The following is a 16,186-nucleotide window of genomic DNA, read 5'->3' as shown; positions in this document are numbered from 1 at the left end:
TTTCTGCATCCTGCCATGCCGGGTCCTCCTCAGATCTCCCGAATCCTGATATAGGAACAGCTCTAGTGTGAATTAGTTGGTATAAGCTTTTGGGCGGCTTCCAACTTCGCTATTGCCTGTGCCCTACAGGTCAAGGAAAGAAGTGATGTAATGCACTTAGCTGGGCCACTCTATTACAATGGAATGGAGAGGGGGAGGGGTCACAGGCGGTGACAAGTTTAGCGCATGACTTGTCTTAGGGATGCAGGAAACGAAAACATCGCCAACCATTGGCTGCGTCCACTTCACCACCCGGGCATCTAGCTGCAGGTCTGGAACCTTGAAACACTCGTTTCCTGGGAAGAGGGGTGGCGCTGTCCCACGGAGCGTCAATCTTGAACACACAATCAGCTGGCAGCGGCCTCCCTCCCGGGGTGGGCGTGGGGCCCAGCGCTCGGCACAAGGTCCCCAAAAGGCTCCAGCTGCAGGGGTCTACCGAAGACCAGCGTCCGCGGAAACTGGGGTCACCCGGGCTCGCTGCGAGTGAGCCGCGCTGTCGTCATTCATTCGCAGTGTCCCGAGCGTCCTTCCAGCGAGGGAGCGAGTGGCCCCGACGCGGAGTGGGGACCCCGGAGCTCCCCGGCATCGCGCCCCAGCCCAGCCCGGTCGTGATCGCGGGGCCGATCGCGCGCAGCCCTGCGGGATCCGGGGACCGAGTCGCCGCACGTCCTCCTCCTCCTCCTCCTCCTCCTCCTCCTCCTCCCGCTCCTCCGGCCGCCGTGGGCCGGAGCCCGGCTGCGGGGCGGCGGGCCTGGGCGTCTGCGGCGCCGCGGGGAGGATGGTGCTCGCCGCGCCGGCGTCCCCGTCACCCTCGCCGGACGCCCGCTGGGGCTCGATGGTGGCCGGGGCGCCGAGGGCCGCCGCCTGCTGAAGTGGCCGGTGGCCGCCGCTCGTAGCGGGCGGGCGGGTGGCCGGAGCGCGCGCGCCTGGGCGCGGCGACTGCACGACCCGGGCCGCGGTCTCTTTGTGCGTCCGCCCGCGACAGCCGGGACCATGTGGGTGAACCCCGAGGAGGTGCTGCTGGCCAACGCGTTGTGGGTCACCGAGAGGGCCAACCCCTACTTCATCCTGCAGCGGAGGAAGGGACACGCCGGCGACGGAGGCGGCGGGGGCGGCCTGGCGGGTAAGGACCCCCGGCCCGGCCCGCGGGAGGGACCGCGAGCACCCGGGCCCCGCCCGGTCCCCCGGGGCGTCGGGAATCGTGATTTTCAGACTGGGCGACAGACCTTTTCTGACCCTGTCTGGCTGTGGGCGGACTGGGCGCCCCCTAAGTGGGCGATGTTGGTAAGAGTGGTGACCAGTGACTTGGGGCGGGGACCTGCTGTCCCTTATGAATCGAACGCGGTATTGCGTCCTCTCCTCCCGTTAGAAATGCTGCTTTATATATGGAGAAGGGAGATGGAGGATGGTTTTTGCTTCGCTGCCTTTATTGGCAACAACTCTTTTGTTCCCAGGGAAGCAGTCGGTAAGGAGCCGATGTGGTCATTTCCGATATTAGTTATGACCTCAGAGAATGAATAAGGAAAAAAAGGAATTCTTTTGTTGCACCCAGTTAGACATCAGACAAAGCAAGTTATCTGGCTCCGGTTGTTAGAAGAATTGCATTTTTATGGCTCTATTTTATAAATAGTCAACTCGGTTACTTCTTAAACCCTTTCACAAAGTGTTAGCAATGTTCACTGTGACTGAAGCCATGGCATATCGGTTAGGATTGGAAGATCAATCAGACCCATAGCACAGGTACCGCCGTATCAGGCCTTCCGTTTTTAACTGACTAGTTGGCTTGGTGGAAGGTTACACACAATCTTGAATTTCTGCCTTACTGGAGAAATTGAACCTTCCCCCCGCCCCCCCCCCCCCCCCCCCGCCCCGGTTAGTTCAGACGGTCTGAGTGGAGTACTTTTTATACTGAAAAGTTAGAAGAAATAGGAACTTAACCAGGGAAGACTGCAGAAAAGAGATGACCTCTGACCTCTGCAGAGTTGAGACTATGAATTCTGTCACCCTCCAGGACATTGCATGCTAGGGAATTGCCTTCATAATGCCAGGCTATGAAATGAAAATTCTTGGTATGGTATGTATTTCATTGTGGTGACATTTATAAACTCGTTTTCTCAAGGTTAAAATCCTAGCGTTATGAGGCAGAGCATGTTTGAAAGGTTTTGCTGGTGCCTCAGAAGGCCTGTAGGTAATCTGATTTTTTTTTCACTTTTCTACCATAAGAGGGCAAGTCCACAGAGAATTTTCCAGTTCCTTTTGTAGAAGTTATCTAGGTATAAATTTGATGTGTAACTTGTGTTTCTAATATTAGTCCAACCTAGATTACCCTCCTTTAAACCTTGTACAATGGCAGTGATAGTTTATCCCTTTAACAAACATGTCCTGCTGGAGTTAACTCCTACACCACTACTCTCTACCTAGGTCATTTGCAATAGATGTGAAAAACTCAGGGGTGCAGAGCCTCTTTCTACTCCATATTTATGTCATGTTCCTGTGGATACTTAGAGCTCTAAATGACTGGAGCCACCGGGCATTCCTTGTTGCCCACTTAACATATCGATGACTTATTTCAGATGGGTAAAATTATATCTTTTGAGAACTCACAGCTATTGCAGCTATTTTTTCTGGAACAATTGAAATTATCTTCAGGAGTACAGATATTCCTGCCAACAAAAGCTATTTTCAACCAACAGAGGTAAAATATTTGGTGTAACAGATTGGTACTGTGTCAAGTGTAACAGGAATGTTTTAGAAAGCCTTGTACTAAGTACAGTATATTCTAGTTCTAATGTGAGTTAATGTGTTCATTGATAAACTCCTAAATATTTGCTGGCAGCTTCTGAAGTGCCACTGTCATGAAGCTCATAGCCTAGCAGAAGACAGATGTTGATGAAATAATCACATAAATTAATGTAAAATTGCTACTCTGTAGGGTCCCAGCAAAAAACAGAATTCATCCTGGTTCAAATGAAAAGCTTAAGGAAATGCCAACTTAGAATGATGGAGGCTGGATTATCAGAATCAGTGACAGGCATTGCAGGACGAGTTGTTCCCAACCCAGGTCTAAGAAACAAGAGGCAGGGTGATGTTACCAGGATCCATAGATGCTGGAGCCAGGAGGGAGGAGCTTGAACGTGCCACAGCAACAAGGATGGACATACCCTGGATCTTTTTGTCTTGCTTTGCTTCTGCCATTACTTTCCACCAGCAGAGCCCAACAGAAGCCAGGTGGACAGGGAGTCCTAGTGATGTGGTCCCCAGAGATGGAGGTGGGAGCCAACTGAAAATGACAAGCACTAATGACAACATAAGGAGAGAAACATGGTGTTCGTTACCTCCAGCCAGGGATAGGCATGGCAGTGGGATTACAGTCAAGAGTTCTTCAAGTGACATTTGAGCTGAGAACTGGGTGAAGAAAAAGATGGGCTCTGAGGAGAGGAGAAAGGAGCAAGTGTTGAATATCAGCTGTGGGGGATTTTCTGAAAGATCTCAGGACTTTTCTACAACGAGCATTAGCTGAATCAGTCAGCAAGTGAATGGTGACAGATAAGTGGGAAACCTGTCCACTGTGAACTGGCTGGGAGTACCCCATGTGTGGTCATCATGGTGCTTGGCAAGGTGTTAACATAGAAAGCTGTATAAAATCATGGGCCAAAGTGAGGAGACTTGTCAGTTAAAAGAAGAAAGCTATTCTGTTCTCGATTCAAGACAATCTTGCATGCTGATACAAAGAAGTTTCCTATTGCATAGGTTTTGATTTATTTAACCTTTTAATGTGAGACTTCATACACATACAGAAAAGCATATTGAACGAAATAGGTGCAGAATGCAATGATTTATCACAAAGTGAACACTTTGCAACCAATACCAGGATAAAAAATAGAATATTACTAATGCCTGAAGCCTTCCAGACTCCCAGACAATCACCACTCCTACCCATCCCAAAGATAAAAACTATCTTGATGTTTTTTGGTAAACATATTCTTGTTTTTCTTATATTTTTTCCCACAAAGAACATGTTTCAAAACACAATATTTTGGTTTTGTCTGTTTTTGTTTTGTTTCATTTGTGGTTTTGTTTGTTGTTTGTTTTTTCAGAAAGGAATGAAATAGAACCATAGAGTATGTCTGGATTCTTTTGTTCAGGATTATTTTGTGATATTCATAAGTGTTGTTGTTACTTGTGATTCTAGTTCGTTTGTTTTTCTAAACTGTCACAGAAATATACTATGGTTTATTTATCTACTGGTTACTCTCTGTTTTGTTGGTGAACCTTTGGATTGTTGATTCGGGGCCTTATGGAAAATGTGACTGTGGCCATCGTTGTAGGTATTTCTTGGTACCTGTGGCCATTACAGTACTACTTGGCCCATATCCAGGAGAGGAAGTGCTAGCTTATTGTCAGCTGTAGACAATCCCAAACTGTTTCCTAAGTAGCTGTACCAATACATCCCACTCGCATGTGGGTGAGTCCCTTGCCCCATATCCTTGTCAGCATGTTAGCCATGATTCTGGTTGCACAAGTGGGGTTAATTTCTTTTGTCCTGACTAATGAAGTTGAGTACCTTCTTATGTGTTTAGTGACCATTTGAAATATTTTGTGACAGGGCTGTTCAAGTTTTTTGTGGACTATGTCATTCTTAACTTTTTCTTATTGGTTTGTAGGATTATTCTGGCTATGAGTCCAGTGTTGGTTAAATGTGTGATAGAGCCTTCATTTTCTTGCTTGCCTGTTCAGTCCCATAAAGAGAACAGAGGTTTTTATTTTAACATTTAAATTCTTTAATGATTCCGTTTCCCTTATGTTAGTGTTTTATTGTGTCCTATTCAGTAAGTCTTTCTCAGCTATAAGATTATAAAGATGTTATATATCATCTCCTAGAAACTTTATAGTTTTAACTGTCAAATTTATAATTTTGTATGTTGTGTGAGGTCGGGGCAAAATTTTATTTAAAATATGTTTTGAGGACATTCATTTAACAGTATAATTTGTTAGGAAGAACATTTTGTCTGTACTTCTCTGAAGGGCTATCTTTATCATAAATCAAGTGCCCAAATGTGTGTGACCTGATTTGGACTCTTGTCTGTTCTTTTTATTAGTGTATAGTCTTGTTCCAATGTCACACTGTAGCTTTACAATCTAGCTTTAGCAGATTGAGTTTTCTTATCTTGTTCTTAAGAGTCTCTTAGCTAGTCTTTGACTTTTATATTGATACAATATTTAGAATCAGCTTACTAGGTTATTTAAACAAAGCAACAGCAGCATCAAAGATTTTAAAACTGTTGAAATTTTGACTGCGATTACATGGAATCTATAATTTTGGAAAAATGATTGTCTTAACAATTTAAAGTCTGCATGTTCCTCTTTGGGTTTTATAAAATTTCTTTGACTGATGTCATAGTTTTCTATATAAAGGTTTCACACATCTTATTAAATTTAATCCTAGGTGTTTTAATATTTTTTCATCTTGTTGGATATTATTTTGTCATAAATTCATTTTTGTCACTCTTTTTTACTGGGGTGTAGAATATACAGTAACTTTTTTTTTCTTGACCTTGTACCCAAAATGTAGCTAACTTAAGAAACAAATTCCAGTAATTCCTCTGTAGATTCTTTTGTATACTTTTTGTATACTTTTTCTAGTATACAACCACATCATTTGATAATATTGACAGTTTTTTTTCTAATCTTTGTGTGTTTTAAACATTTTCTTTTCTTTTCTTCACCTGCTAGGACCTCATATACAGTTGCAGGTAATATGGTAATTGTAGATATCCTTGTCCCCTCTCCAGGGCTCAAAAGAAAGACTTCAACATTTGTTCATTATTGAGTATGATGTTTTTGTAGTTTTTTTTTTTATTTTAAGAAGTTATTATTCATAGTTTGCAAAGAGTTTTTGATAATAGGGATGCTGAGATTTTCAAATGCTTTTCTATGCCTGTTGAGGTGTGATTTTTCTCTTTTATTCATGTGTTGACATTTTTTTTTTTTTTCGGTGGGCCTGGGGTTTGAACTCAGGGCTTTGCACTTGCAAAGCAGATATTGTACTGCTTGGGCCACACCTCCAGTCCCATGTGGTGACTTTTATTAACTGATTTTCAGGTGTTTAGCCAAACTTGCAGGTATAAAATAATTCAATTTGGCTGTGATAAATTGTTCTTTTTATGTTTATTCACAAAATTTTCCAATCTTTTGCTTAGGACTTTTGTATCCTTATAAGATGGTTTGTAATTTTTCTTTTTCATGACATCCTTGTAAATTTGAATACCAAGGTCATATTGGCTTTAAGAAATAGGCTGGGAAGTGGGCTCTGTTCTACTTTCTGGAAGAGTTTGTGTGAATCAGTATTATTTCATCCTTACAAGTTTGGCCGAGTTCATCAATGAGGTTGTCTGGCCTTGAAACTGCGTTTGTGGAAATATTTTAAATTATGGATTCAATGTCTTGAATACTATAGCACTATTCAAGCATTTAAAAACATTTCTTTTCCTCTCAGCTAGTTTTTTCTAGGACTTATCCTTGTCATATAGATTTTTAGCTTTAGTTTCTAATATATACATGCTAGGGCTATGAATTTCTTTCCAAACATGGCTTTATCTGCATTACATGACTTTTTCATATGTAGTGTTTTAATGATTATTTCACTCAAAATAGTTTCCACTTTCCATTCTTAGCTCTTTTCTTGATGTAGAGTTATTTAGATGTGTAGTTCTTAATTTTCAAATATCTTGATGTTTATTTTAGTGAAGTCAGAAACCATAATCATACTTCAAATGAGTTCCGTGCTTTGAAGTTTCTAAAGCCGTCTTATGCCTGCTGGTGGTCAGTTTTTTGTGATGTTAATAGTTATGCTTGACTCGAACAAGTTTGTGCTTGCCAGATAAATGATTTGTTTGTACTCATTTGATCAAGTTTAGTATGTCTACTCTAGTATTCAATGTCTTAGCTAAGTTTTAAATCTAATTCTGCAGGTACAGAGAGAGTTATGTTTAATTCCTCTATCATAATTATGGGTTTGATTATTCTTGTTATAGTTCCTTAAAATTTTATTTTGTATGCTGTGAGGCTATGTTAGTAGGTACATATACGTTAGTAATTGTAATATGATCCTGGTGAATTGAGTCTTTTATTATGAAATATTCATCTCTATCTCCAGAATTGCTTAACAGCTTGTTATTTTAGTTACAAAAGATTTATTTGGTTGGCATTTGTATAGTATCTTTTTTATGCTTTCACTTACAGTGTTTATTTATACTTTGTTTTAGATGTGCCTTCTGCAGTGCTGGGGTTTGAACTCAGGGTCCCATGCTTGCTAGGCAGGCGCTCTACCACTTGAGCCACTCCACCAGCTAGATGTGCTTTTTATAAATAGTACAGAGTTGATTTTCCTTTCTTAATCCATTTTGAAGATCTCTGTCTCCTAATAGGATATTTTGGTCAATGTATATATGTGATTTGGGTTTATGTCTACTCTTTTACAAAGTGGTTTCTATTTTGTTCTACTTGCTCTGTGCTTTCTTTTTTTATTATTTGTCATGCCTTTTGGTGGGATATGGGTGTTATTTTATTTTGAGTGTAAGTGATTGTATTTGGGTAGAGCATTAGCCTGTACTGAAATTTTTCACCTTTTGCACCCAATGGAGACCTTCACAAGTAGGGAAATTTTTTGACTGATAATCAAAGGATCAAAGATCTCCCAGTGGTGAGAGAGAAATAACAAAGAAAGTTCTTGAAGCTCCACCTGCTTAACAAGTACTTGGTTTTAGGATAAATGCTTTTGTTCTATTAATTTTTAGTGTAGACAAAGTGGCCGATTTTAGGTGTTCTTCGCAGTTAATTTTTTTTTCCTGCGTAGAAAAGCAGTTAAAATTTCTCTTAGTTCCTCATGGAGCTATAAAATAACATCTGTGTGTTGGGGTGGGGACAGTCTCTTACTGGGTGAGGTTGGCTCATAAAATTTACATGATACGCAAGAGGCACAGGTTGCCAAAAGCAGATCTTGCTTACTTAGTCTATGAATTCCTTCCCCACTGCTTGTTATCAACGTCAAGAGAAATTTTCCCTCAGAACGACTTAGTCACCCATCTGAGTATGTCTTGAGACATTGCTTTGCTCTACAAAGAATCAGTAAGGCTGTGTGCCAGCGCTTATACCTATAATCCTAGCTGCTCAGGAGGCAGAGATCAGGAAGATTGAGGTTTGAGGGTAAATAGTTCTTGGGATCCTATCTTGGAAAAAAAACCAATCACAAAAAAGGGCTGGCGCAGTGGCTCAAGTGGTAGAGTGCCTCCTAGCAAGCATGAGGCTCTGAGTTCAAACCCCAGTCCCACCACCAAAAAAAAAAAAAAAAAAATCAGTAAGAACAAGCAAGCATAATTTGCATGGGATTTGAACTGACTTTTGACATCTTCTGGTGTTTCCAAGCTGATCTTAAAAACTAGTAAGAGAAAAATAACTCCAGGTTTCCCTGTGGAAATGTGAAGAATCTGAGAGGCTGCAGCCAACTTTCTGTTCTGGGAACACCCTATGGCATACCCTGACCTATATTCACAGATCTGTCATTCCTTTGCTGCCCCTTCATTCAGAGCTGCACTGTCTCAGATCCACTGAGGTTCTCCTAACCTTCCATCAGAAACTCATTCGGATGAAGTCCAAAGCCAGGTGAATGGTGCATGAGGTGACCAATGTCTGAGAAATGCAGACCCAATACCAGCGCCATCTCCACTCGTGCTTCTCAGAACCTGTATCTTGAGACTTGCTGGGCAGGTACTTGCTAAAGTAAAGGTCAACTCGTTCATTAAGGACTTAATCTCTGTTTCTACTTTAAACAGCAGCAGCAGAAAAAGGTGAACTCTGCTTAATCTAGTTGTCTTTTTTTTTTTTCTCCCTAGCTTACTTGCCTTTAACATTTATTTATTTATTTATTTAGATAGGGTCTCACCATGTAACCCAGACTGGCTTGGAAATCTCTATCCTCTTGCCTCAGCCTCCAGAGTGCTGGGATTACAAGTGTGTAATTTTCCAGTTCTAGAGCTTGAACCCAGAGCCTTGCACGTGGTTAGGCAGGTGCTCTGCCACTGATCTACCTCCTAGACTGGTGCTGCTTAATAAAGAAAATTCTGTGTAATTCAGTCGTAGAAAGGAATTGTTAGCTCTTTGTGCTAGCCTAGGAACTAAAGTGGTCTTTAAGAAGAAAAAATAAACAGGACTTAACAGATTTATCTGTGGGTTCTAAATGAAGCATAAAAAATAGAAATGATTAATTCATTTACACTTTTTCACTCCATTCATTTGATCACATTTGCATATCTATTGCTCTAATGAAACATGTAGAATGTGTTATTTCTAGAAGCATCTTTGGAATAGATGTTCAAATCTTTGGTTTAAAGCTAAATTTCAAAACCTCATTGTTGTGGCAGTTGTATTTTGTTAATGCATGATTACATTTTAAAAGCATGTGGGGTGTAGAGACAGAGGAGCTAACATCTGCTGAAATCCTTCTGTGGTTCAGGCATCCTGCTCATTTGGTTTTTATGACATCCTTGAAGCTTAGATATTATCCCCTCATTCCCTCTGTTATTGATGAGGACAATGAGCACTTAGAGGAGTTACACATCTTCCTTGAAGACACCCTGGTAGTAAGAGGCAGAGGTTGGATTTGTACTCAGTTTTGGCTGAGTTTGGAAAGAGAAAAGGACTAACCAGAGAGATAAGGGGCAGAGGAAGAGAGGCACGTATTCTTTGGAGAGCTAAAGGAGCTGGAAGCACAGCAAGTCCAGTCCTAGAAATGCAGTCTCGAGTGTGGAGATGAGGGGACTGTCAGAGTGAGGTTGCGCCTTCTCCCATGGTTGATGTCGTTGCTTCTTAGTGGCTGTCATGGATTACAGATACAGAACTATATGCCAGGGAGGAAGTTTGCAAACTATTTCCCCAAAAAGATTTCCAGAGATTCCCCATTTCAGGCCTCCTCGTTCAGCTGTATTTGGGACCACAGCATGGAGTCATCCAAGATTTTTATTTGATGGGGCTGAGATTTGGATTCAAGGCTTCACACTTGTAAAACAGGTCCTCTACTGCTTGAGCCACACCTCCAGTGCCATTTTGCTCTGGTTATTTTGGAGATGGGAGTCTCAAGAACTATTTGCCTTGGCTGGCCTCCAGCCTCAATCCTCCTGATCTAAGCCTCCCAAGTAGCTAAGATTACAGGCATGAGCCACCAGTGCCCAGCCTGGAGCCATCCAAGTTTTGAAGTGAGGAGGGCAGTAAACATGTGGATGGAAGACAAAACAAAAGAAAGATCTGTTTACAAGGGTATTCAACAAAGAAAATAAATAACCATATTTATTTTATAGTGGTGAATATCAAAAAAGGTTTTGGCTACCAAGAAAGAGGGGAAATTAAATTTAACATATTATACTGATTGGTTTTTGGGGGGTTTTTTTTGGCAGTCCAGAGCCTCAGGCATGTTAGGCAAGTGGTGTACCTTTTGTTTGTGTTTTGTTTTTGGGATAGGTTGCTACTAACTTTGTCCAGGCTGGCCTTGAACTCACCATCCTCCTGCTTCCACTTTCCAAGGAGCTGGGGCTCAGATTGATTTTTGTTAATGTAGTTGTGTTAAATAGCATACAGATTTTCTTTATTAGTACATGTTTCTTTTCTCTTGTGGACATAAAACTGTTTAGGTTTTCATGAGATCATTACAGCCTTGCATTCTCACTGTTTTTTCTTTTAGACATTAAACTGATAGAGATTTTGGGAGGTGCTTGAACAACCTGAAATCGTATATAAGATTTGTGGAATTCATACTGAATGTGCATTTTTCTGGACCTAAGCCTCCATCACATTCCACAACTCTTTAAGTGGATTGTGAATCAAAACAAGAGCCAATACCTAAAGTCTTTCTCTCCTCAACTGTGAACTTTCACCACTTTAATCTCCAGGAATTTATTATTATGCTTGCAGCAGGATTACTAGAAATTGCATGAAGTCTGGTACTATTTCTAGATCATTTTTTTGGCTTCTAACCCGGTAGAAATGTTCAGTGTTCTACACATTCTTTAAACAATCAGATGGAACACTGTCTTTGACTATGGTGGTGAAGATTTAGTGTTTTTCTCTTATCCTAATACCCAATGGAGCACTTTAATGCAGGTCCTCATTTCTTATTGTGTGTGTGTGGTGGGAGAGACCAGGCATGGAGTAAGCAAATGAAGGTCCCTCCTCAGTCTGAGGACAGATGGCCAGGCTGTCCCTCTTCCTTGCAGTTCTCCTGAGGGGCTCCTCACTAGGATTCTGAGTAACGCAGCACATGCTGGACTGACAGGTGATGCCGTGGCTCCTGGCTAGTTCTCCTTCCTCACAGGGGAATGGAGAGACTAGGGTCCAAATGCAGAGGGCAAGTGGGCATTTCCCTTTTATGATTCAGCCATCAGCCCAGTCCTTGCACATTCCTGCCTGGACAGCACAGCTATCATGGCGACCCATCCTCTGCCTCACTTAAACAGCTTTCGGGAGGAGAACTGGTTCTCCACTCTTCAGGTGTGGCCCTGCTTGAGTGTATCCTCTTATCCTTAGGAAGAGGGGCCACCTGCCCCCCAACTTTCACCTGTTTACCTGCTCCCTTACCCTGACCAAGCCCAGTTTCCCTTCTTCCCTCAGTCCTTCTTTACAACAGGTTCAATAGTTTTGATATGGTGTCAAGTCATTTTGCTTTTTAAGATTCACAAATGTGTGGGTCATTCTTTTCTGAGTTCATCTTGTCAGTGTTATTCCAGTCTTGGCCGTGTTTGCCACACAAATCCTCCATGACTTTTCACCACTTTAGTAATTTAGGTTGCATCCTTCCTAGGAATATCTGTAATGAGTTGGGATCCCCCTTTTGTAGTGCCAATAAAACTTTGGCTCGTCAGCAAGGACACATCTCACTCTTGTTTTTGTGGTCAATTCAATTTGTCACAGGACATGTACAGTTGGATGTAGCATCTCAGCTAGACTTTAGCACATGCATGCTTAAAAGACGTTTGCAGATTTTTACTTCTCTTTTGCTTATAACCTATTTTCATTTAAATTCAGACAAGCACAGGATTTTATAAAGTCTTTGGGTGAATAAGTCTATTCCCCTTAATCTCAACCAACTGGACCCACAAAGCTTACACAGAATGCAAGAGAATTTTCAAAAAGCTTAATAAATGCAAGTAATCTCTTATAAGATAATAATCTTCACAAACACAGAGTAGATGTTAAGTAGAGTATGTGTTCTTATTTGGGATTATTTGTGGCAAATAGAGTTTAATAAAAAGTTCTGAATGCATCATTCATTGTGAATTATATTTATGGTGAAAGAGTTTAAACATTTCTGGTGATTGTTTTCTGAAAGGTCTTTTTGGCATGAAAGGAACCCAGTGATACTGTCTCCCACATGTGTGACCATGGTTCTTAACTCCTTTGACACTGTTTTCTTTCAGAAAATGTGGACAATTCCTCCTGTCACTTCAGTTGTTTATTGTGAGGATCAAAACCTAAAAATTTTTGAAAGCAAAAAACATTAGTCAGGTTTAATATGGTGTTAGGATTCTGCGTTCTCAAATACAGTTGTCTTTGATCAAATATTTTCCTTCCCTATTATCAACAAAATAAGAAACAATCGCTGTGGCAGTATCAGAAATCCACAAGCAGCCAGCAGCTCTGTGACAATACCATAGCATGAAAGAATAGTGTGTAAATAAAGCAGCCATGTCAACAAGGAGCAGACAGATATTGGGAAGAAGGAAGGGAAGGAAGTAAGAGGAGAGAGGAAGGAAGAAGAAGAAAAAGAAAAGTGGGATGGTAAATTGCCAGGCCATTTTTTTTTTGGAACCTAGATGAAACATGACTATTGCTTCTTTCTTTGGAAATAAATAGTGGATTATTTTTACAGCACACGTGGAGTTAGGGAGAAAGCATGGACTGTCCCCTGTGCCCCAAGATGCCACGTTTCTTTAGCATCTATCCGTGTACCTGGCTATGATTTCATTCTGGACAATGAAGGCAGGAAGTGGAGAGAAAAGCCACCTACCTGTTACCTGGAGCCCACCTGTCTAGCCTGCCCAGCCACCAGCAGGGAGATGCTAGCTTTAGGGAAATGAGTGTGTGAACACATGCAATAAGAATTTAATGTTTTAGTGTAGTGTGTTGAAATCAACCAGCATCAAGCAATTTCAAACTTTCAGTCCCCCCAAACCCTGGGGGACCTAGAAAATACCTCTCAAAGAGATCTCTCTGGAAAGACTTGTTTTTCCTGGGCAAGTCTGGTCCTAACACCAGCTAAATCAGGAAGGATTAGTATCTGGGTATTTAATAATTCCCAGCATTTAAAAAACAAATAGTTATTTTGAAGGGGAGGGAGGGAACAGAGGAGAGAAGGAAAAACCTGTATAGGAAAGGTCAGTTTTCCAAAATGGTAATGCTTAGAAATACTTTATTGCACAAATATCTTTTCCCAAATGCTTTGAAGCATGTACTCACCCACCTTATTTTCTACCCTTGATGGAGATATGATTGATAGGTAGAGATACAGTTGTCTACAAAAAACAATGGTTGTGGGGTTTTGTTGTTGTTTTCTTTTTATTCTATTTTACTTTTTGGCAGTACTGGGGCTTGAACTCATGCACTTGCTAGGCAGGTGCTCTACCACTTGACCTACTCCACCAGCCCATCTTTTGGGATCAATTTTTTTTGAGATAGGGTCTCTTGAACTTTTTGCCCAGGGCTGGCTTTGAACCGTGATCTTCCTGATCTCTGCTTTCTAGTAGCTAGGATGACAGGTGTGAGCTATTGGTGCCCTGGCTTGTTTGTTTTTTAAGAATATCAGGTGATAAATGGGCCAGGGAGATAATTGTGAGAGATGGGGACCAGGGACCTTGGGGAAGTCTGTGCCCTATGGACATAGTTGTCAGAGGCTGCTAGTTGCCCTGCAGATGTCACCATGATCGTGTGGATCATAGCTGGATTGTATCAGTAAGAATGTTATTCACTTAGCATCTTCGAAATTAGCCCTCAAGCATTACTAATTCAAATAATCACACTTGCCACAGACAACCTGCTCTCCTGTAAACAGTGAGAGAATTCTGGAGCTTGGACCATTGAGTCCTTTGGTCAGAAGGATCTAGAATATGTGAGTTCTATTTTCAAACTGGTTTTGATTGGAAGTGGAATGGCTGTTATTACTGAACCAAGATCAGGTTTTACTTAAGCTAATTAAATAAGAACTTATTGAGATGAGATGAGTACCGAGCACTGCTTTCTCTATTTAGTTCTTGAAGAACAGGAGTGATTAAACAGTACCAGTGTCCTAATTGGGAAGGGTGTTCTGATTTCTCAAAAGTCTTCTAGTAGTTATATTTGAGATATCTTACATGAGTATCTAACTATTAAGGAGAATGTGTTTGCAGATTTAAGTACATTTGCAAGTGTACAAACAGAGCTGTTAGTGTTTGACTGTCTTTCCAAGCAAGACCTGTGACTCATCTGTGACAAGGACAGGCTGTTGTCCATGGAGACCTGCTGTCCTGGAAGTCTGCAGGAAGATTGAGGTCTAATCTACCCTGTACCTCTAAATTCTATTTCACTTTAATAACTCAGAGCCCATTTCATATTATACCTTATTCATATGCTTATACATGCTTTGTCGAGTTTATATTTTCTACTGGTAGTACCTCTAGGGACAGAAGTCTAGTGTTTAAGAGCATGGTGTTGGAGCCTCTACCTGAGCAGGTCCTACCCAGGGCTCTCTGTGTACTTAGAAAGAGGTGTTTCTGAGTTGTGTTGCCTGGAAGCCCAGGCTCCCAGATAGAGCTGGGGCTAGATTTCAACACTGCCCTCCTACTCACCCTTTCTGCAATGCACAGCTGCTCAGAAGTATGGAATACCATTATACATGCATTCGAAACCACTCCTATAAGACCTGAATTTGAGATCCGACTCCACTAGCTTTGGCTTTTTCATATAAGCATAAGGTGAGAAAATATATGTTCCTCTGGATTTTTATGAAGATCACATGAGTAATGAGTCTGAACACTCCAAATAGTTGGCGTGGTGGTTTTTTTTTTTTGGTTAGTTTTTGTTGGTCGGCTTTGGTCTTTTGGCAATACTAGCCTTGCACTTACTAGGCAGGCAGGCCTTGAACTCATGATCATCCTGTCTCAGCCTCCCAAGTGCTGGGATTACAGGTGTACACTACCTACCACTCCTGGCCACTTGGTGGTTTTTGTGTTTGTGTATGTTTTGGTTTTACTGTGGAATCACATAGGATTTTAGCTAAGTGTTTGTTGCTCAAGACAGGCACCAGGAGCAGGACTTGTGGGATTGCTCAAGTAGTAGAGTGCCTTACTAGCAAGAGTGAGGCCCTGAGTTCAAACCCCATACCTCCAAAAAAAAAATGTTTTGCACCAGCTTGCAAAACATTTGCTCTTTTGCAAATCATTTTGGTTGTGCCAGAATTTTTTTTTTTCAGTGAATAGTGACAAGACAGTCTGGATTTTGGAAGTGAGACTACACACAAGGATTACTAACTGTAATAATATATGGAACACCAGCTGAGTATCTCTGAAGAGCTCATACTGTGAGAGTGCCTCCACGTGCTCTCTCATTTGACTTGCACACCAACCCCAATAAGTAGCACTCACCATTATCTTTCTGTGGCATAAGTTGCTCAGCCAGTGCCTGAGGCAGAGGTATGGGAACCAGGACGGTTTGCCTGAAGTCCACCTGCTTAAACACTCTGAGGCCTACCTGCCTTCCCTTTTGCAGGTCTAGAACTTCATGTGCAAATTTGAATGACCCTGTGATTGAGTAGGTACCAATGATAGGTGTCATTTAAGTGGAATTCATTGACATTAAGCAAGAACTGTCTGATCAATTGCTTCGAATAGCAGCTCCCAACATGTTCAGGGTGGACCATGGTTGTTGCCGTAATTGAAGGTCTGTCTGCACTGTTACCCATTTTGAGGTGAACAGAAGCCATTAGTTACATCCACTGTCTGTGGTGCTCGGCCCCATGCTATTTTGTGCATCAGTAATGTTGGTGTGCGCACAGGTACATGTACCATTCCCTGATCTAGCACGTGGGCATTGCTGTCAGACACACTCTTTGTCTAGGTGTCTTTGAAAG

At 41.8% G+C, this 16,186-nt stretch overlaps 1 protein-coding gene across 1 annotated transcript in view; it reads left to right on the top strand.

The window, feature by feature from the left end:
- The first annotated feature begins 931 nt into the window (after window positions 1-931).
- Tbc1d9 (TBC1 domain family member 9) overlaps window positions 932-16,186 on the top strand; it is a 94,270-nt gene continuing 79,015 nt past the window's right edge. The window contains exon 1 of the mRNA XM_020171471.2: window positions 932-1,162. Within this exon, the coding sequence (XP_020027060.2) occupies window positions 1,033-1,162 (130 nt within the window). The 5' untranslated portion in view covers window positions 932-1,032. The remainder of the gene's footprint in view (window positions 1,163-16,186) is intronic.

This window comes from Castor canadensis, chromosome 9 (assembly GCF_047511655.1).
Source record: "Castor canadensis chromosome 9, mCasCan1.hap1v2, whole genome shotgun sequence".
In the NCBI taxonomy this organism is placed as follows: Eukaryota; Metazoa; Chordata; class Mammalia; order Rodentia; family Castoridae; genus Castor; species Castor canadensis.
Note: the sequence above shows the minus strand (reverse complement) of the source record. Positions and strands in the feature narration are given on the sequence as shown.